The following is a 22470-nucleotide window of genomic DNA, read 5'->3' as shown; positions in this document are numbered from 1 at the left end:
TTTGCCGGACTATGACCTGAGAGACCTGGGTTCAAATCACCACTCGGCCATGAAGCTAACTGGGTGACCTTGGAGGCCAGGCGCTGCTTCAGAGCCTAGTCTACTTCACAGGGTTATTGTCAGCATTAAACAAAAATTTGGAGAACTATGTAACACCACCTTGCAATGAAAACGTGGTATAATTATTGTCAGCATTAGATTGGGGGGGGGGGGGAAGAACCGTGTAAAACCACCTTTGAGGAAAGGGTGGTATATGAATGTAAGAAATGAATTACAATAAAGACAAATGTCAGGATGTGCATTTAGGCTGGCACAACCAGCTGCACAAATATAAGATGAAGGACAACTGGCTAGCCAGTAGTATACGTAAAAAGGACCTAGGGCTCTTAGTAGACCACAAGCTTATCATGTCAACAGTGTGAAGCACCAACAAAGGCTAATGCTATTCTAAGCTGCATCAAGACAGGATAATAGAATCATAGAATTGTAGAGCTGGAAGGAGCACAGAGGGTCCTTTAGTCAAACCCCTTGAAATGCAGGAAAGTTATGTTGCATACATGGCGGGAAAGGGGGTTTCAGCTTCCTCTCAGTAACACTGTTTATGTACTTCATTACGGTTGATGCATTTTGGATTACCTCCATCCCTTTTGCAAGCTGCTTCCTTTGTATCTCCACAATGGCTTTGATATCTCTGGGGCCAAACCTTTTGTGCCCGATTTTCAACCAGCTTCATCCCTGATAAGCTGGAATGTGTGCAGAGGAGGGAGACCAAGATGATCAAGGTTCTGGAAACCAAGCCTATTGAGGAACAGTTGAGGGAGATGGGGATGTTTAGCATGGAGAAGAGAAGATTGAGAAGGAGATGGGATAGCCGTCTTCCAATATCTAAAGAGCTGTGCCATGGAAGAGGGAGCAAGCGTGCTTTCTCCTGTGGAAGGACCCAAACAAAGCAAACTTGCTTTTTCGTGGGAAGGACCCACACCAATGGATTCAAGATACAAGTAAGTAGAATCTGATTAAACACCAGGCAGAATTTTCTGACAGTAAGAACAGTTTGACTGTGGAACAAACTAGTTCAGGTGGTGGTGGACTCTTCTTGAATTGGAAGGGTCTTAAGCAAAGGTTGGATGGTCATCTGTCATGAATGCTTTTGTTGAATATCCTGCGTTGCAGGGGGTTGGAGCAGATGACTCTCACCATCCAATCCAATGCAACAATTCAATGATTCTGGGAGACTGTGATTCTCCCCGCTATGAGTTTTTTGATGGGAAGTGAGATAGGAATACTGACTAAAATTCTTTCCACATTCCAAGCATTTATATGGTCTCTCCATTGTATGAATTATTTGATGGGAAATGAGATAGGAGTCCTGACTAAAACTCCTTCCACATTCCAAGCATTTATAAGGGCTCTCCCAGGAATGAGTTCTTTCATGGGAAGTGAGACATTCCTTACGAGCAAAGCACTTGCCACATTCCTCACACTGAAATGGTTTCTCCCCCGTATGAATTCTTTGATGGGAAGTGAGATCACCCTTCTTACCGAAGCTTTTCCCACATTCCTCACACTGAAATGGTTTCTCCCCTGTATGAATTCTTTGATGGGAAGTGAGAGAGTTGCTCCAAGTGAATCTCTTTCCACATTCTAAGCACTGATATGGTTTCTCCCCTGTATGAATTCTTTCATGGGAAGTGAGACATTTTTTCTGAGTGAATCTCTTTCCACATTCAACACACTGATAAGGTTTCTCCCCTGTGTGATTTCTTTGATGGAAAGTGAGACTGGCTCTTACATTGAAACTCTTTCCACACTCCAAGCACTGAAATGATTTTTCTTTCGTATGAATTCTTTGATGGGAAATGAGATTGGACTTCTCACTGAAGCTCTTTCCGCATTCCAAGCACCGAAAAGGCTTTTCCCCTGTATGAATTCTTTGATGGGAAATGAAAGAGTCGCTCCGAGTGAAGCTCTTTCCACATTCGAAGCACGGAAAAGGTTTCTCCCCTGTATGAATTCGTTGATGGGAAGTAAGGCTGGACCTGTGACTGAAGCTTTTTCCACATTCCACACACTGATATGGTTTCTCCCCTGTATGAATTCTTTCATGGATAATGAGATGACCACTCCGACTGAAGCTCTTTCCACATTCCCAGCACTGATAGGTTTTCTTCCCAGTCGGATTCCTTTGATGGGAAGCTGAATGGGAGATTTGACTAAAGTTCTTCCCACATTCCAAATATTCGTTTGGTTTCTCCCCTGTGTAAATATCATCGTGGTCTCCCTTGCTCTTCATTTCCAATTCATCATCACCTGCAGAGAAAAGAGAAATGGATTAGAGCCTCAGCAAGAAATAGAGCCCCCAATTATTGAACAATGCTCATTAATGCTTGTGAGACAGGAAGATAGATGAGAGGTCCTACTTCAGGGTTCACTGGCTTTGTTTACTAGCATTCAGGGATATCTTTATGGGAACCTGAGATTCTAAAAGCCCAGCTCTTTTCCGGCATGGATTTTGACTGGCCCAATCACCAAATCCGTTCCATCTCTAATGTCAGTCATCTCTTTGGTCAAGCAAAACGGACAGAAGCGGTGACTTCCAGGGTGGGGGAGGCTGGCTATTTCTTGGTTGTTGCTGCTCTGCCACCAGAGATTCTTATGTGATGATTTACGATAGCCAGGACAAAGATACCAGTATCACACTCTCCCTTTGAAGACAGGGAGATGAATTGGGGTGGGCCTAACATGCTCTGAAGGAGCCACTTTTCACACTGAGATAAGAAGTTTCCAGGGGTTTCAATACCAATTTTTACTAAAAGTTTTCCATTTAGGATACAATGAAAGGCAAACTAAATAAAATGAAACACAGAGGATGAACAGAAAAAGAAGGTAAATTGGATATATAAAAGATGATGATAAAGAAGAAGCGAAAGAAAAGGAAAATATAAAGCCCTGTGTCAAGGTTACCAAGAGAGGCCATGATCCCACGATTCTCCTCTTTGACTTCCGTTCTCTGGTCAGGATCCAGCAATGCCCACTGCTCACCCGTGAAATGAACAGCGATGTCTTCAAAGGACAGTGACCTCTTTAAAAGGAGAGAGAAATATCCTCCTCTTAGCCAGTATAATAATAATAATTTATTTGTACCCCACCCACCTGGCTGAGTTTCCCCAGCCACTCTGGGTGGCTTCCAACAAAGATTAAAAATATATAAAACTTCCCTGAACAGGGCTGCCTTCAGATGTCTTCTAAATGTCAGGTAGTTGTTTATCTCTTTGACATATGGTGTGAGCGCAATCCACAGGGCGGGCGCCACTACCAAGAAGGCCCTCTGCCTCTGCCCTGTAACTTCACTTCTCGCAGCAAGGGAACTGCCAGAAGGGCCTCAGAGCTGGACCTCAGTGTCCGGGCAGAACGACGGAGGTGGCGACGCTCCTTCACGTACAGTGGGCCATTGAGGCCATTTAGGGCTTTAAAGGTCAACACCAACACTTTGAATTGTGCTTGGAAACATACTGGGAACCATTGTAGGTTTTCAGGACCGGTGTTATATGGTCTCAATTATCTACTACGAATTGTGTTGTTTTCTGCATTGTCTTCACAGGATTGTTTTGCCGCACTATTTAAGTATGGATGCTTCTTTTAACATATTAATGGAATTATTTTTGTGTGTTTTGCTGTGTGCATTAAGAAATCTCCAAGGGCACATGGGGGCACAAGGTAGGGAGGGTGGGGAAAGTCCCAGTGTGCAACAGATGGCGCTGCTTAGGTGAATCATGGCTACTGCTCTTTATGGTTTGTAAACTGGTGAGAAGTGTATTTTAGTAGACAAATAAAACTGCAACTACTGATAGGAACATTCAGAAGGAGAATTAAGGTCCGTTGGCTGTTCCTTATTCTCAGCACATAAACTTTATTCAATGACATTGTCAGTCTTTGTTAGGGCAGTTTTGACAGAAGCCAAAAGACAGAGGCGAGAGATTCGTTTGACTCCAGAGGCCCCCTGGCTGCCCCACCCCTCCGCCTCTTTCTCCTACCTGAGCTGGTTCCACAGTCGCTGCTTCCCCTCTGCCACCAAGAAAAGATGGATGAAGAGGTCTTGCTGGCAACCTTCTGTCCCCTGCAAGAGACACAGGTAAGTGGTAAGCCAGGAGTGCATGATACTTCTCTCAAGAGGTGATGCACTGCCTTTCTAACTACAGATGGACCTTAGAGAAAGTACAAGTGTCACTCAGGAATTTCCAAAGGGACAAAGGTTCTTCACATAGGCAGGAAGAACCAGCCACAAAAACGCAAGATGGAGAATGTAGGAGTATTAGTAGACCACAAGCTGAACATGAGTCAACAGTGTGATGAGCAGCAAAAAAGGCTAATGCGATGCTAGGCTGCATCCACAGAGGTCTAGAGTCCAGATGAAGGGAATTAACAGCACCACCCAATTCTGCCTTTGGCAGACCCCTCCTGGAGTTATGGGCACCACAATTTTGGAAGGATCTTGGCAAGCTGGGAGGTGTTGAGAGGAGGGCAACCAGGGGGATCCAGGGCCTGGAAACCAAGCCTTCTGAGGAATGGTTGAGGGAGATGGGAATTGACTCAATGGATTCAAAGGACATCTGAGGGGAAGAGCTGTTTGACAATGGAACAGATTCCCTCGGAAGTTGGTGGACTCTCCTTCCATGAAGGTATTAAAATTGTCAAGGATGCTTTAGTTTACATCCTTGCATTTTACGGGGTGGGACTAGATGACCATCAGGGTCCCTTCCAACTGTACAATTCTAGGATTCTAGGAAAGTCTCCTGTGCCGAGTGCATTGCCCGCTACGTGGAGCTGCCTTTGAAGAGGATTCGGAAACTATAGCCAAATGCGGCATCCCGATTATGGACTGAGCCGCCTCCCTTAATTTATGGCATTTCTACACACACACACACCCCCCGCGCTTTTTCTCCATATTGCCCAGCATTTTGGTGGAGATTCCTGCATTCTCGCCCCTCGCTAGGTTTGCAGAGAGGGAGGGGAGCCTAAGCGTAGCAAAAGGGGGGGCAGGGAGGACCCTCTGCCTCCCGACTTTGCGGGTTGTGGGGGGGCCGCCTGCAGGGAGCCCCCCAGGCACTCTCCCCTGCAGCCTGGGGGACCCCCCCTTCTCCCCCCTGCACCCTCTGGGGGAAGAGAGAGGAGACTCACCCAGCGCAGAAGGCCACACCAAGGCAGCTCTTGCAAAGGGGACAAGAGCCCCCTCTTCCGGGGAGGGTGGGCCTTTGCCTCCGGAGGACCCGCCCTCCTTCGAATTTATTTCCGCTCCTCTCTAGGAATCCAGCTCCGCTCCTCTTAACTCTTGGCCTGCCGAGCGCGCCCTTCCCTCCCTCGTGCGCCCCCAGAGACGGTATTTGGGGGACCCTCTTGGCAGGAGGAGCAGCTCTGCCCGAAGCAGGGAGCCCCAACCTGGAAACAGAGGGGCATCTAGGCTCCTCCTGCCATGCAGGAATCTCAGCACAAGCAGCCCCGACAGGTGGCTCTCCAAGCTTGGAAACCTCAGCTTCCGAGTGAGCCAAGGGCGTAGCCAGGATTTCTGTTGGGGGTGGGCAGAACCTCAGTTAGCTATGCATTTCTATGGATTCTTACTGATTTGGGGGGCAGCAGCCCCTCCCTGCCCCCTCTGCTACGCCCATGGAGGTATCCCCGGTATTTCTCTACAATCTCCTTTTACTCCTTTGATCTGTATCCATTATTTGGGGTCATCAATAGAGCCCCAGATGAAACCTCAATCCCTTCTATTTTTGAGTTACAGGTAGGTAGCCGTGTTGGTCTGCCATAGTCAAAACAAAATAATAATAATAATAATAATAATAATAATAATAATAATAATAATTTTATTTATACCCCGCCCTTCCCAGCCAGAAAACCGGGCTCAGGTCAGCTAACATCAATTAAAATCACAGCAAGAAAACATAAAAACGATCAATTTAAAATAACAGATTAAAATACAAATTTAAAAATTCAATTAAAACTGCAGGTCTCAATTTCAAAATATCCCACCAATAAAAGATGAAGCATAAATATTAAACAGAAACCAACCCAAAGGCCAGGTGGAACAGCTCCGTCTTGCAGGCCCTGCGGAAAGATGCCAAATCCCGCAGGGCCCTGGTCTCTTGTGATAGGCTGTTCCACCAAGTCGGGGCCAATATTGAGAAGGCCCTGGCCCTAGTTGAGGCCAACCTAACGTCTTTGTTGCTCGGGACCTCCAAAAGATTATTATTTGAGGACCTTAAGGTCCTACATGGAACATACTTCCAGTAGCACCTCAGAGACCAACTAATTTTGTTCTTGGTATGAGCCTGTACACTTCTTCAGATACACTGAAATAGAAGTCACCAGACCCTTACATATAGTGAGATCGTGAGGAGAGGTATTACTCAGAAGGGTGGTGGAAATGGGTGATGGGTGTGTAAAACCTGTTGACGACTGTTAACGACTGCAATTAGTCCTAAAGGAAAAAGCAAGGGGTGAGATGGCTAAAGATAGCTTTGTCATGTATAATGAGATAAGAATCCAATGTCTCTATTCAGACCAGGTCTCTCCGAGGTTTTGAGTTTGGTAATGAGTTGCAATTCAGCAACTTCTCTTTCCAGTCTGTTTCTGAAATTCCTTTGTATTAAGACAGCTACTTTGAGATCTTGTATAAAATGTCCTGGGAGATTGAAGTGTTCTCCTACTGGTTTCTCTGTCTTGTGATTCCTAATAATAATAATTTATTATTTGTACCCCGCCCATCTGGCTGGGCTTCCCCAGCCACTCTGGGCGGCTCCCAAACGAATATTAAAACAATACAGCATTAGATATTAAAAACGTCCCTAAACAGGGCTGCCTTCAGATGTCTCTTAAAAATAGGATAGCTGCTTATTTCTTTGACAACTGCTGAAAGCGTGTTACACAGGGTGGGCGCCACTACCGAGAAGGCCCTCTGTCTGGTTCCCTGTAACCTCACCTCTCGCAATGAGGGAACGGTCAGAAGGCCCTCGGTGCTGGATCTCAGTGTCTGGGCTGAACGATGGGGGTGGAGATGCTCCTTCAGGTATATGATATCAGATTTGAGACTTGGTCTATGGTTTTGCATGATAATAAGCTGTTGGGGAAGTGTTATATTAATGGACAAGGGAGTTTTGTAACGGGAAAAGCTCAACAAGATGAAATTTCGTTGGAGCAAATGTCATTGCAGCAATTTACAAACCATTTCCTCCGTGGGTTGTTTTCTCTGTTCTTCTCTTTTGAGTACCCATCCCTGGCGGCAACCCCCTTCCTTCTGCCCCAGCAATGAGGGCAAAGTCACAGGCACCTTTCCAGCTTAAGGCGGCAGACACAGCTCAGTGCCCCCTCCAGAACAGCCCCACTTTAAAAGTCAGTTTAAGAAAGCAACAATGATCAAAGGCTAAAAAAATCAGCACCTAACACAGTTCAGCAAAGGCCTGGGACACCAAACAAATGTCAATGGGGGGGGGGGAGGAAGAGAGTCCCTGGTTCACACCCTTCTCCGCTCTCCATCCATTTTCTTCCTGCAGTATTGGAGAAATAATAATGGTCCACCTTATTATAATTATCCACCTTAATGGATGTTGTGAGAATGGCAGTGTTTGTTTTTATGAAGCGCTTTGGACACTTTGGAATGTCCCATGAATAGGTCTAGCTTATCTCCCCATGTTGTGCCCCCTTTGCCATCACTCAGAGGTGCTCTAGCAGTGCGCACACCTCCCAGCGCCACCTTCCCACTTTTATTCATGGGTCCTTTCACCAAAAATCCCTTTCATTTGCGGTGCCACCCCAGAGAACTCCTATCTGAACACTTCACCTCCAATGTAGCGAGGAATGACGTGTCTGGTGGAGTATAACCGTTTTATTAAAAAATAAAAATGGAACTTCAAGGTAACTTTGCATACATAAGCATGTGCTTTCAGATGTGCCTGTTACTTTTATTTTATTAAAATTGTAAAAGGAGGCTTTATTATGCTGTTCCTATTCTACTGATCTAACCAATCCTCCTTCACTACTCCCACCCCACACCAACTGTCTCTCCTGAAGAGGCCAGAAACCCTTGGGGCTGCAAGCCTGGAAGACCATCTCCATGCCTTGCAGGCCTATTTCCACATGGCCTAGGAGAGAAGGGCCAAGTAAGATGGATGGAAGGAGAGACTCCAGCTACAAAAGTTAAGGCTGCAGAGTGCAACCAAGATGATCAAGGGTCTCGAAACCAAGCCTTATGAGGAATGGTTGATTGGAGCGGGGGATGTTTAATATGGAGAAAAGGAGGAGGAGATGTGATAGCCATCTTCCAATATCTAAAGAGGTGTACCATGGAAGAGGGAGCAAGCTTGCTTTTTCCTGCTCCAGTGGAAGGACCCAAACCAATGAATTGAAGAAAGGAGATTCTGAGTAAACATCCAAAATAATTTCCGATAGCAAGAACTGTTTGATTGTGGAACCAACAAGGCCAGGTGGTAGTGGACTGTTCTGGATTTGAAGGTTTTAAAGCAAAGACTGGATGGCCATTTGTCACAGATGCTTTTGTTGAATATCCTGCGTTGCAGGGGGTTGGAGCAGATGACTCTCACCATCCAATCCAATGCAACAATCCAATGATTCTTGGGGATTCTGATTCTCCCTGCTGTGAGTTCTTTGATGGGAAGTGAGAAAGGACTCCTGACTAAAACACTCTCCACATTCCAAGCATTTATATGGTCTCTCCATAGTATGAATTATTTGATGGGAAATGAGATGGGAGTCCTGACTAAAACTCCTTCCACATTCCAAGCATTTATGTGGACTCTCCCAGGTATGAGTTCTTTCATGGGAAGTGAGACTTCCCTTCTGACTGAATCTCCTTCCACATTCCAAGCACTGATAGGGTTTCTCCCCTGTATGAGTTCTTTGATGGAAGGTGAAAGAGTCACTCCGAGTGAAGCTCTTTCCACATTCCAAGCAATGATAAGGATTGTCCCCTGTATGAATTATTTGATGGGAAGTAAGCTTGGCCTTCTCATTGAAGCTCTTTCCACATTCCAAGCACTGATAAGGTTTCTCCCCTGTATGAAGTCTTTGGTGGGTAGTGAGATTGGCCCTCTGACTGAAGCTCTTTCCACATTGCACACACTTGTATGGTTTCTCCCCTGTATGAATTCTCTCATGGACAGTGAGATGAGCCCTCCAACCAAAGCTCTTTCCACATTCCAAGCACTGGTAGGGTTTTTTCCCATTGGGATTTCTTTCATGGGAAGTTGAATGGGAACTTTGATTGCTCTTCCCACATTCCAAATTTTTATATGGTTTTTCCTCTGTGTGAATTTCATCATGGTCTCCCTTGCTCTTCGTTTCCAATTCATCATCACCTGCAGAGAAAAGAGAAATGGATTAGAGCCTCAGCAAGAAATAGAGCCCCCAATTCTTGAACAATGTTCATTAATGCTTGTGAGACAGGAAGAACAGAAGGGAGACAGATGAGAGGTCCTACTTCAGGGTTCACTGGCTTTGTTTACTAGCATTCAGGGATATCTTTATGGGAACCTGAGATTCCAAAAGCCTAGCTCTTTTCTGGCATGGATTTTGTCTGGCCCAATCACCAAATCCGTTCCATCTCTAATGTCTGTCATCTCTTTGGTGAAGCAAATCAGACAGAAGCGGTGACTTCCTTTTTTTTCTCGGTGCGCCAGAAGCGGTTTATTTATTTATTTTAAAATTTAATTAATTTTTCATTTTTAGAAAACATTAGACATAACCAAAATGAAGCGGTGACTTCCAGGGCGGGAGAGGCTGGCTAGTTCTTGGCAGTTGGTGCTCTGCCAGCAGAAGTTGATTTATGATAGCCAGGGCAAAGATACCAGTATCACACTCTCCCTCTGAAGATAGTGAGATGAATTGGGGTGTTAGGATTCTTGCCCTGTGCTTGCAGTCATGGGATTGTTTTTAGCACATGACGGTGTATGTTTTCATTCCACATAGTGGGAAGTGACGGAGACAGGATGTTTTGTATTACTGTGTTCCGTGATGTGGGACTATTGTTCTTTGTCTTTCTCTCTTTCCTTTCCGATGAGAAAGTGGAAGGAGCTGAGTCAGAATGCTCTGAGTGTATTATATGTAAATAAAGTTGTTTAGCCAAAATGCTGTGCTGCTGAGTCTGTCACGCGAACTGCCAATACTCTGCAGAATCCTGAGGTATGCTGATGCCTCCCCAAGGTGTTAGTTGCTGTGATGGTTGAGCTGGAGAAAGCTTCTGAAGCTCCCGAACGACGACCAGGAGGGAGAGAACATGCCAGCCGGGCATGTGTCTCTGCCAGGTTCCTACTCGTGTGTAGGATGTTCCTGACACATCACATACTCTGAAGGAGCTGCTTTTCACACTGAGATAAGACGTTTTCAGGGGTTTCAATATCAATTTTTACTAAAAGTTTTCCATTTAGGATACAATGAAAGGCAAACTAAATAAAAATGAAACACACAGGATCAATAGAAAAAGAAAGTAAATTGGATAAATAAAAATGATGAAGAAGCAGCAGGAAAAGAAAAAAATATAAAGCCTTGTGTCAAGGTTACCAAGAGAGGCCGTGATTCTACGATTCTCCTCTATGACTTCCATTCTCTGGTCAGGATCCAGCAATGCCCACTGCTCACCCGTGAAACGAACAGCGATGTCTTCAAAGGACAGTGAACTCTTTAAAGGAGAGAGAGAAATGTCCTCCTCTTAGCCGGTATAACGGTTATTGACTACAAATTGTTTTGTTTTCTGTGTTGTCTTCACGGGATTGTTTTGCCGCACTATTTAAGTACGGATGCTTCTTTTAACATATTAATGGAATTATTTTTGTGTGTTTTGTTGTGTGCATTAAGAAATCTCCAAGGGCACATGGGGGCACAAGGTAGGGAGGATGGGGAAAGTCCCAGTGTGCAACAGATGGCGCTGGTTAGGTGAATCATGGCTACTGCTCTTTATGGTTTGTAAACTGGTTTGAAGTGTATTTTAGTAGACAAATAAAACTGCAACTACGGATACGGACATTCAGAATGAGAATTAAGGTCCGCTTGGCTGTTCCTTATTCTCAGCACATAAACCTTCTTCAATGACATTGTCAGTCTTTGTTAGGGCAGTTTTGACAGAAGTCAAAAGACAGAGGCGACAGATTCGTTTGACTCGAGGCCCCCTGGCTGCCCCACCCCTCTGCCTCTTTCTCCTACCTGAGCTGGTTTCACAGCCGCTGCTTCCCCTCCACCACCAAGAAAAGATGGATGAGGAGGTCTTGCCAGCAAACTCCTGTCACCTGCAAGAGACAAAGTGTTGTGTACCTAGTCCAGTCCAATTAGAATGCAGGTGAAATAGCGGGCAGTTTCCCTTTAAGGGAAACTGGCTTTGGATGTCAGTGCAGTTGAAGTGGTTGGCTTAGTTGCCTGCCGATGACTCACTGGTCTGGGATGGAGTTATACCTGGGCTTCTTCAGAGTGCTGTTTGGCTCTGGTTTGTGTTAATAAACAGAAGTTGGAAACGGAAAGGGACTCAGCCTCATTCTATGATGCGGATATAACACAAAGGTAAGTGGGAAGCCAGGAGTGCATGATACTTATCTCAAGACGTGATGCACTGCCTTTCTAACTACAGATGGACCTTAGAGAAAGTACAAGTGTCACTCAGGAATTTGCAGAGGGACAAATGTAAGGTTCTTTACAAAGGCAGGAAGAACCAGCCACAAAACCGTAAGATGGAGAATGTAGGAGTATTAGTAGACCACAAGCTGAACATGAGTCAACAGTGTGATGAGCAGCAAAAAAGGCTAATGCGCTGCTAGGCTGCATCCACAGAGGTCTAGAGTCCAGATGAAGGGAATTAACAGCACCACCCAATTCTGCCTTGGGAGACCCCTCCTGGAGTTATGGCACCACAATTTTGGAAGGATCTTGGCAAGCTGGGAGGTGTTCAGAGGAGGGCAACCAGGGGGATCGAGGGCCTGGAAACCAAGCCTTCTGAGGAATGGTTGAGGGAGATGGGAAAAGAGGAGCCTGAGAGGAGGAGAATTCACTCAGTGGATTCAAAGAGCTTCTGTCTAAACGTCTGAGGGGAAGAGCTGTTTGACAATGGAACAGATTCCCTCGGAGGTTGGTGGACTCTCCTTCCATGAAGGTTTTAAAACGGTCAAGGATGCTTTAGTTGACCTCCTTGCATTTTGCGGGGTGGGACTAGATGACTGTACGGACCCCTTCCAACTCTACAATTCTAGGATTTTAGGAAAGTCTCCTGTGCCGAGTGCATTGGCCTCTACTTGGAGCTGCCTTTGAAGAGGACTCGGAAGCTATTGCCAAATGCGGCATCCCGATTATGGACTGAGCCGCCTCCCTTAATTTATGGCATTTCTACGCCCCCACCCCTTTTTCTCCATATTGCCCAGCATTTTGGTGGAGATTCCTGCATTGCACAGGGTTGGACTCGAGGACCCTCGTGGTTCCCTTCCAAGTCTCTGGTTCTGAGATGCCAAAGCTGCAAACCTCCTGCGATCTCGCCCCTCCCTGGGTTTGCAGAGAGGGAGGGGAGCCTAAGCGTAGCAAAGGGGGGGCAGGGAGGAGCAGCTGCTTCCCGACTTTGCGGGTTGTGGGGGGCCGCCTGTAGGGAGCCCCCCAGGCACCCTCCCCCTGCAACTCTGAGGACCCCCCTTCTCCCCCCCTGCACCCTCTGGGGGAAGAGAGAGGAGACTCACCCAGCGCAGAAGGCCACACCAAGGCAGCTCTTGCAAAGGCGACAAGAGCCCCCTCTTCCGGGGAGGGTGGGCCTTTGCCTCCGGAGGACCCGCCCTCCTTCGAATTTATTTCCGCTCCTCTCTAGGAATCCAGCTCCGCTCCTCTTAACTCTTGGCCTGCCGAGCGCACCCTTCCTTCCCTCGTGCGCCCCCAGAGACGGTATTTGGGGGACCCTCTTGGCAGGAGGAGCCGCTCTGCTCGAAGCTGGGAGCCCCAACCTGGAAACAGAGGGGCATCTAGGCTCCTCCTGCCATGCAGGAATCTCAGCGGAAGCAGCCCCGACAGGTGGCTCTCCAAGCTTAGAAACCTCAGCTTCCGAGTGAACCGGGCATTTCTATGGATTCTTATTGATTTGGGGGGCAGCAGCCCCTCCCTGCCCCCCTCTGCTACGCCCATGGAGGGATCCCCAGTATTTCGCTGCCCCATCTCCTTTCTTCTCCTTTTAATCCTTTAGTTTGGATCCATTATTTGGGGTCATCAATCGAGCCCCAGATGAAACCTCAATCCCTTCTATTTTTGAGGCTTGGTCTATAGTTTTGCATGATAATAAGCTCTTGGGGAAGTGTTATATTAATGGACGATTGAGCTTTGTAACGGGAAAAGCTCAACAAGATGAAATTTCGTTGGAGCAAATGTCATTGCAGCAATTTACAAACCATTTCCTCCGTGGGTTGTTTTCTCTGTTCTTCTCTTTTGAGTACCCATCCCTGGCGGCAACCCCCTTCCTTCTGCCCCAGCAATGAGGGCAAAGTCACAGGCACCTTTCCAGCTTAAGGCGGCAGACACAGCTCAGTGCCCCCTCCAGAACAGCCCCACTTTAAAAGTCAGTTTAAGAAAGCAACAATGATCAAAGGCTAAAAAAATCAGCACCTAACACAGTTCAGCAAAGGCCTGGGACACCAAACAAATGTCAATGGGGGGGGGGGAGGAAGAGAGTCCCTGGTTCACACCCTTCTCCGCTCTCCATCCATTTTCTTCCTGCAGTATTGGAGAAATGATAATGGTCCACCTATAAAAGACATCTGAAGGCAGCCCTGTTTAGGGGGGCTTTTAATGTTTATAGATTATTGCATTTTAATGTTCTGTTGGAAGCCACCCAGAGTGGCTGGGGAAACCCGGCCAGATGGGCGGGGTTTTAATAATAATAATAATTATTATATGGATGTTGTGAGAATGGCAGTGTTTGTTTTTATGAAGCACTTTGAACACTTTGGAATGTCCCATGAAGAGGTCTAGCTTATCTCCCCATGTTGTGCCCCCTTTGCCATCACTCAGGTGCTCTGGCAGTGCACACACCTCCCAGCGCCACCTTCCCACTTTTATTCACCAAAAATCCCTTTCATTTGCGGTGCCACCCCAGAGAACTCCTATCTGAACACTGAACCCCCAACGTAGCGAGGAATGGCATGTCTGGTGGAGTATAACCGTTTTATTAAAAAATAAAAATGGAAGTTCAAGGTAACTTTGCATACATAAGCATGTGCTTTCAGATGTGCCTGTTACCTTTATTTTATTAAAATTGTAAAAGGAGGCTTTATTATGCTGTTCCTATTCTACTGATCTAACCAATCCTCCTTCACTACTCCCACCCCACACCAACTGTCTCTCCTGAAGAGGCCAGAGACCCTTGCTTGGGGCTGCAAGCCTGGAAGACCATCTCCATGCCTTGCAGGCCTATTTCCACATGGCCTAGGAGAGAAGGGCCAAGTAAGATGGATGGAGAGAGAGAAACCAAGCCTTATGAGGAACGGTTGATTGGATCAGGGGATGTTTATTATGGAGAAAAGGAGGAGATGTGATAGCCATTTTCCAATATCTAAAGAGCTGTGCCATGGAAGAGGGAGCAAGCTTGCTTTCTCCTGCTCCGGTGGAAGGACCCACACCAATGAATTGAAGAAAGGAGATTCTGAGTAAACATCCGGAATAATTTCCGATAGCAAGAACTGTTTGATTGTGGAACCAACAAGTTCAGGTGGTGGTGGACTCTTCTTGATTTGAAGGTTTTAAAGCAAAGGTTGGATGGCCATCTGTCATGAATGCTTTTGTTGAATATCCTGCGTTGCAGGGGGTTGGAGCAGATGACTCTCACCATCCAATCCAATGCAACAATTCAATGATTCTGGGAGACTGTGATTCTTCCCACTATGAGTTTTTTGATGGGAAGTGAGATAGGAATACTGACTAAAATTCTTTCCACATTCCAAGCATTTATATGGTCTTGCCCCTGTATGAATTATTTGATGGGAAATGAGATAGGAGTCCTGACTAAAACTCCTTCCACATTCCAAGCATTTATAAGGGCTCTCCCATGAATGAGTTCTTTCATGGGAAGTGAGACATTCCTTACGAGCAAAGTGCTTGCCACATTCCTCACACTGAAATGGTTTTTCCCCTGTATGAATTCTTTGATGGGAAGTGAGCTTGGCCTTCTCCTTGAAGCTCTTTCCACATTCCAAGCACTGATAAGGTTTCTCCCCTGTATGAAGTCTTTGGTGGGTAGTGAGATTGGCCCTCTGACTGAAGCTCTTTCCACATTGCACACACTTGTATGGTTTCTCTCCTGTATGAATTCTCTCATGGATAGTGAGATGAGCCCTCCAACCAAAGCTCTTTCCACATTCCAAGCACTGGTAGGGATTTTTCCCATTGGGATCTCTTTCATGGGAAGTTGAATGGGAACTTTGACTGAAACTCTTTGCACATTCCAAATTTTTATATGGTTTCTCCTCTGTGTGAATTTCATCATGGTCTCCCTTGTTCTTTATTTGCAATTCATCACCACCTGCAGACAAGAGAAATGGATTACAGCCTCAGGAAGAAACGTAGCCTCCCCCCCCCCCCAATTATTGAACAATGGTCATTAACATTGTGAGAGAAAGAACAGAAGGGAGTGAGATGGCAGGATTTACTTTAGAGTTCATTTAATTGGTTGACTGGCATTCAGGGACATCTTTATGGGAACCTGAGATTCCAAAAACCTAGCTCTTTTCTGGAATTGATTTTGTCTGGCCCAATCACCAAATCTTTCTATCTCTAATGTCAGTCATCTCTTTGGTGAAGCAAAATGGACAAAACGGTGATTTCCATGCTGGAGGAGGCTGGCTGGTTCTTGGCTGTTGCTGCTCTGCCAGCAGAGATTCTTATGTGTTGATTTATGATAGCCAGGGCAAAGATACCAGTATCACACTCTCCCTTTGAAGATAAGGAGATGAATTGGGGTGTTAGGATTCTTGCCCCATGCTTGCAGTCATGGGATTGTTTTTAGCACATGACGGTATATGATTTCATTCCACATAGTGGGAAGTGACAGAGAAAGGATGTTTTGTATTACTGTGTTCCGTGATGTGGAACTATTGTCCTTTGTCTTTCTCTCTTTGCTGTCTGGTGAGAGAAAGGAAGGAGCTGAGTCAGAATGCTCCGAGTGTATTATATGTGGGTGTCTGGGAACTGCCTCCTGGCCCGCTGAGGCGAACGGAGGATCTGTTAGCTTACAGAGAGCCCCAGCACCTTTTGAGCAGCAGCACCTCTTCCAGCGCGAAGAGCAGCCACAGCTCCAGTGGGGAGGAAGGGGAAGGGGCCAGCTGGGAGAGGGGAAGGCTCGGCGATGCTACAAAGAGCCCCAGCACCTCACCTTGTCCGCCTGGTCAGGAGGGAAGCATGCCAGTTCCGGCGCCCGAATTGCACAGAGGAGTGAAACATAAGGACGGTAGGAGGAGATTTGGGGTGCCGAAGCTCTTATGCTGGGGAAAGAGCTGGAAGGGGCCACTCCCAGATTCTGCCAGGGACTAAGACAGACATGTTTTGTGGCTCCGCACTGTGAATAATTTGCACAATAAAACTGCAAAAGACAGTTTGGGCTCTTGTTCCGTTACTTGTAAAGCACCATCACACGAACCTTACAGTAAATAAAGTAGTTTAGCCAAAATGCTGTGCTGCTGGGTCTGTCACGCGAACTGTCAATACTCTGCAGAATCCTGACGTGTGCCGATGTCTCTCAGAGGTATTAGTCGCTGTAATGTTTGGGCTGGAGAAAGCTTTTGAAGCTCCCGACCTACCGACCAGGAGGGAGACAACATGCCAGCTGGGCATGTTCTCTGCCAGGTTCCTACTCACATGTAGGATGTTCCTGAAACCTCACACGGTCTGAAGGAGCTGCTTTTCACACTGAGATAAGAAGTTTTCAGCGGTTTCAATATCAATTTTTACTAAAAGTTTTCCATTTAGGATACAATGAAAGGCAAACTAAATAAAAATGAAATACAGAGGATGAACAGAAAAAGAAAGTAAATTGGATAAATAAAAGATGATGAAGAAGAAGCAAAAGAAAAGGAAAATATAAAGCCCTGTGTCAAGGTTACCAAGAGAGGCCATGATCCCACGATTCTCCTCTATGACTTCCGTTCTCTGGTCAGGATCCAGCAATGCCCACTGCTCACCCGTGAAACGAACAGCAATGTCTTCAAAGGACAGTGACCTCTTTAAAAGAGAGAAAGAAATGTCCTCCTCTTAGCCGGTATAACGGTTATTGACTACAAATTGTTTTGTTGTTTTCTGCGTTTTCTTCACGGGAGTGTTTTGTCACACAATTTAAGTATGGATGCTTCTTTTAACATATTAATGGAATTATTTTTATGTGTGTTTTGCTGTGTGCATTAAGAAAACTCCAAGGGCACATGGGGGCACAAGGTAGGGAGGGTGTGCAACAGATGGGGCTGGTTAGGTGAATCATGGCTACTGTTTTTTATGGTTTGTAAATTGGTGAGAAGTGTATTTTAGTAGACAAATAAAACTGCAACTACTAATAGGGACATTCAGAAGGAGAATTAAGGTCCGTTGGCTGTTCCTTATTCTCAGCACATAAACCTTCTTCAATAACATTGTCAGTCTTTGTTAGGGTAGTTTTGACAGAAGCCAAGAGAAAGAGGCGAGAGATTCGTTTGACTCCAGAGGCCCCCTGGCTGCCCCACCCCTCCACCTCTTTCCCCTACCTGAACTGGTTCCACAGTCTCTGCTTCCCCTCCACCACCAAGAAAAGATGGATGAGGAGGTCTTGCCAGCAAACTCCTGTCCCCTGCAAGAGACACAGGTAAGTGGGAAGCCAGGAGTGCATGACGCTTCTGTCAAGACGTGATTCATTGCCTTTCCAACTACAGATGGACCTTAGAGAAAGTACAGATGTCACTCAGGAATTTCCAAAGGGAAAATGTAATGTTCTTCACTTAGGGAGGAAGAACCAGCCACAAAACCGTAAGATGGAGAATGTAGTAGTATTAGTAGACTGCAAGCTGAACATGAGTCAACAGTGTGATGCAGCAGCAAAAAAGGTTAATGCGATGTTAGGCTGCATCCACAGAGGTCTAGAGTCCAGATGAAGGGAATTAACAGTACCATCCAATTCTGCCTTGGGAGACCCCTCCTGGAGTTATGGGCACCACGATTCTGGAAGGATATTGGCAAGCTGGGAGGTGTTCAGAGGAGGGCAACCAGGGTGATCGAGGGTCTGGAAGCCAAGCCTTCTGAGGAATGGTTGAGGGAGATGGGAAAAGCGGAACTTGAGAGGAGGGGAACTGACTCAATGGATTCAAAGAGCTTCTGTCTAAACATCTGAGTGGAAGAGCTGTTTGACAATGGAACAAGTTGGTGGACTCTCCTTCCATGAAGGTTTTAAAATGGTCAGGGATGCTTTAGCTGACATCCTTGCATTTTACGGGGTGGGACTAGATGACCGTCAGGGTCCCTTCCAACTCTACAATTCTAGGATTCTAGGAAAGTCTCCTGTGCTGAGTGCGTTGCCCTCTACGTGGAGCTGCAGGGAGGACCCTCTGCCTCCCGACTTTGCGGGTTGGGGGGGGGCCGCCTGTAGGGAGCCCCCCAGGCACCCTCCCCTGCAGCCCTGAGGACCCCCCTCCTCCCCCCTGCACCCTCTGGGGGAAGAGAGAGGAGACTCACCCAGCGCAGAAGGCCACGCCAAGGCAGCTCTTGCAAAGGGGACAAGAGCCCCCTCTTCCGGGGAGGGTGGGCCTTTGCCTCCGGAGGACCCGCCCTCCTTCGAATTTATTTCCGCTCCTCTCTAGGAATCCAGCTCCGCTCCTCTTAACTCTTGGCCTGCCGAGCGCGCCCCCAGAGACGGTATTTGGGGGACCCTCTTGGCAGGAGGAGCAGCTCTGCCCGAAGCAGGGAGCCCCAACCTGGAAACAGAGGGGCATCTAGGCTCCTCCTGCCATGCAGGAATCTCAGCACAACCAGCCCCGACAGGTGGCTCTCCAAGCTTAGAAACCTCAGCTTCCGAGTCAACCAGGCATTTCTATGGATTCTTATTGATTTGGGGGGCAGCAGCCCCTCCCTGCCCCCTCTGCTACGCCCATGGAGGGATCCCCAGTATTTCGCTCCAATCGCCTTTCTCCTTTTAACCCTTTAGTTTGGATCCATTATCTTGGGTCCCAGATGAAACCTTAATCTATTCTACTCTTGAGACACGGATCATAGTTTTGCATGATAATACGTTCTCGTGAAAGAGTTACATGAAACAGGAAGGGAGTTTTGTAACGTGTGGTGTTTTAAAGAACTATACAAATTTTCGTTGGGACACATTTCATTGCAACAATTCATAAGGCTTTCTTTTTTTCTAATCCATTCTTGAGACATGGATCATAGTTTTACAATGATAGGGAAACCGGCAGGGGGAGCGCTCTTCCCGGAGGCCTGCTGGCAAGGCGGCCAGCCGGGACTCACCGGATCGCCTTTAGGACACTTCCCCTGGGCCCCGAGAACCCCTCCACATGTTTCCCCACACGGTCTCACAAGCAGCACACTGATTTTCCCCAATAACCCCCTTCAAAAGGCTGTACATAAAGCCTAAAAACCCGTACCGCTTCGCCTGTCAGAAGCGCTTCGCTACACACCATTTTCTCAATGAGCGGCAGGCCCGCCAATCAGGAGCATGCATCCAGCTCAGCCTGCAAAATGGAACGTTCAGCTCGGATACTATGATTCAATCATCACCTTCACGCTTGACTGAACGCTAAGTGGGTATTGACAGGCTCCCTGCTGGGAGAACAATGGAATCGAAACCAAAATGTATCCAGTTGGGGAAACTATTAATTATAACTTGCAACAATGTATCAAATGGACAATTTAAAGACTGGGTGGCCTGTTTTTGACAGCTCGAAATGTTTATTATTGTAAAATCCGTAACTCCTGAACGCAGTGTCCAATCTGCTCAGTTCGAGTGTCTATCTTCTCCTCAGGAGATGGACTCTCCATCCCCTCGGTTCCCGCCATCCTCCGACCATCAGAAGTACACTTTTTTGAACATATATAATTTTTGGACTTTGTGTCGATGACCTTCATAATCCTTTCAGCAGGCAGTCACGTCCTCATCCAGGAAATGCACCCCTCCCAATAATCCACTCAATCCTCATCCATCAGTTACCATAGTAGCAGACATCCTCCCAAGGATCCCCTATTGTTCTTCCCCAGTGGAAACTCTCTATGTGTATTGTACCCACCCTTAAACCATTTACCTGTTCCTGCCACCTTGATCGTTATGCTAAACTTGTTTTCCCCATATGTAGATCCTGAAAACCCCCCCTTCCTCCTGTCAATCATCTGACGTTTTCCCCATGTGATGATGACGTTCCTGAAGGGTATTCTGGGATGTTTTGTGAAGTTTTAAAAGTCCATGTCACCCCTTTCCCCGTTGAACAGTCTTGGCTGCTCCTGTTGCGCAATAAAGCTTCTTTGCTTTACTTTGCTCCTGGCTGGCTTCCTCCTTGATCTCCGCAGAACCCGTGGGCTTCTCCCATAGGACCAGGTGGACAAGCACACTTGGGATTTTTTCCGTAACAGCTGGTGCCGAAACCCGGGAGTCTTGCGGTGCTCCCGTGTGGCTGGCCGCGGGACCCCAAAACCTTCAGCCGGCACCGGGCCCTTTTGCCTGGGAAGTTTTTCCGGACCTCCGGCCATCCTCCGGGCGGTAATTGCAAGTCTCCGAGGGACCAACCAGGGAGCAAAGGGAAAGCTCGCCGGCTACCTTCTTGATCCCGGGATCACAGGACCAGAGACGTGAGTATAGGTTGAATCCCCGTGCATCGGTGGGAGAGGGGTGGTGACTCCTGGCAACCAATTCTCTGCCCTCTTACCTATCGTTATTTCTTGCCTTTCTCTTGGTCCAACGCGTGGACCCATGCTCAACTCGACAGGGGAGTCCTGAGCTCTATTTCTTTCTCTTAAACCTCTGGTCAGCCGCACCGAGACGGGACTCGAACGTAAGACGGGGAGGACGGCCTAAACAACCACCTCTCCGCTGTGGGTACCCTATCGAACGCAAGGGGCCAGAGTTCTTCTTCGTACCTCTGTCTTCCTCATTGGTGTGGAACCCGAGAAATAAGACGGGGAGGACGGCCTAAACAACCACCTCCCCGCAAACGGGTGACCTACCAGCCGAGGGGCAGGGGGACTTCCTTTCTATCGTTACCCTAGCCGCACTGGTCGGGACACGTGTACGCGCTTGTCGCGTGTGAACCCGCTTCCAAACGCAAGGGGGGTATTCCGGAACGAAAACTCTATCCAGAGGCTACCTGATCTGGCACCACGCTAAGTGGGCGTCCAGTAGGGCCCTCTCTCTCAAGTTGTAACGTCAGGTAGGAGGTTGCCAGGAGGGAGAGCTTGGCCTGAGGGGCAAGACAAGGCAGAGTGGTGAGGAAACCCCTGGTTGTTTGGAAAGGAAGAGGTCTGGGGAAGGAACCCCGACGGAGTAAGAAATAGGCGCCAGAGTTGAAGTTGAAGTGTTAGGAATAGGAAAGGGAGGACTAAGGATATCCAATTAAGAAACCCGAACCCCTACCCCCTTTTTTCCCGTTCTTAGGAACCCGAACCCCGAAGTCGCGAGATGGGAACTAAAGCTTCGAAGCATGAGCGGGCTCCCTCTGAGAGGAAGGCTTCACGGAAGCCTTCCGTTTCTCAGCTGGACCCCGACTCCCCTCTTGAGTTCGTCTTAGCCCACTGGAAGCAAATACCAGGGCACGAACTGCTATCCAAGCAGAAGTTAGGAGACCTCTGCAGGAATCTATGGCCAAATGCTACTGCCACCTTAAAGCCCGAGCTCCGCTGGCCAACGGACGGGTCTTTCAATAAAGACCGACTCAATTCTCTGAAGAAGTACTTATTAGAAGAAAAACCCCGCCAGCTAGAATACCTGGCTACCTTTGAGGCAGTCCAGCAGGTTCTGTGCTCCCTGCAGACTGCCCCATCGCTGCAACTTCCCATCATCAAGCCTAATCGGAAGCCCAGCGAGAAGAGGCGCCAAAAACCAGCCCAGTCGCTCCCTCCCCCTTACGAGGAACGTTCAAATGAAGAGCTCATAGATCGGACCTTAATCCCCTTCTACTACCAGGGCGCAACAGCACCCGTTTCAGACCTCGGGACAAGTTCAGAGGATGAGGAGTCGGAGGGGGAGGAGGGGATGGCCCTTCGTAGCGGGAATAAAACAAAAGGGAAGCAAGCGCCACCATCATCAGGCGCGGGCCCCAGCACATCTGGGAAACAGCCGCCACCATCATCAGGCGCAGACCCCAGCACATCTAAGCCTAGTGGGGAGCCAGAGATACAGATGCCCTTGAGAGCACTGCCCATACCACCGGCGGAACCAGATGGCCCACCCCGTATGATTTACACCCACCAACCGTTTCATACAGCGGACCTGGTGGCCTG

General features: G+C 47.5%; 1 protein-coding gene across 1 annotated transcript; it reads right to left on the bottom strand.

Annotated features, from left to right (window-relative positions):
• Positions 1-847: 847 nt before the first annotated feature.
• LOC117058803 (zinc finger and SCAN domain-containing protein 2-like) lies at positions 848-18719 on the bottom strand. The gene is made up of 5 exons (XM_033170171.1): positions 18709-18719; positions 17748-17830; positions 17118-17235; positions 1883-2310; positions 848-1840 (listed from the first exon to the last, which is right to left on the bottom strand). Exons 3-5 carry the CDS (start codon positions 17128-17130, stop codon positions 1139-1141), a joined length of 1143 nt encoding a protein of 380 aa, XP_033026062.1. The 5' UTR covers positions 17131-17235; positions 17748-17830; positions 18709-18719; the 3' UTR covers positions 848-1138.
• Between the last annotated feature and the right edge of the window lie 3751 nt (positions 18720-22470).

This window comes from Lacerta agilis, chromosome 14 (genome assembly GCF_009819535.1).
Source record: "Lacerta agilis isolate rLacAgi1 chromosome 14, rLacAgi1.pri, whole genome shotgun sequence".
NCBI lineage: Eukaryota > Metazoa > Chordata > Lepidosauria > Squamata > Lacertidae > Lacerta > Lacerta agilis.
This window is presented reverse-complemented; position numbering and strand designations above follow the sequence as displayed.

What these genes read in the sequence shown, in the direction of transcription:
- LOC117058803 (XM_033170171.1), bottom strand. An exon ending in GCTTGGAATGCGGAAAGAGC is followed by an intron (nt 1,841 to 1,882) that starts TTCAGTGAGAAG and finishes CAAAGAATTCAT; the next exon opens with ACGAAAGAAAAATCATTTCA.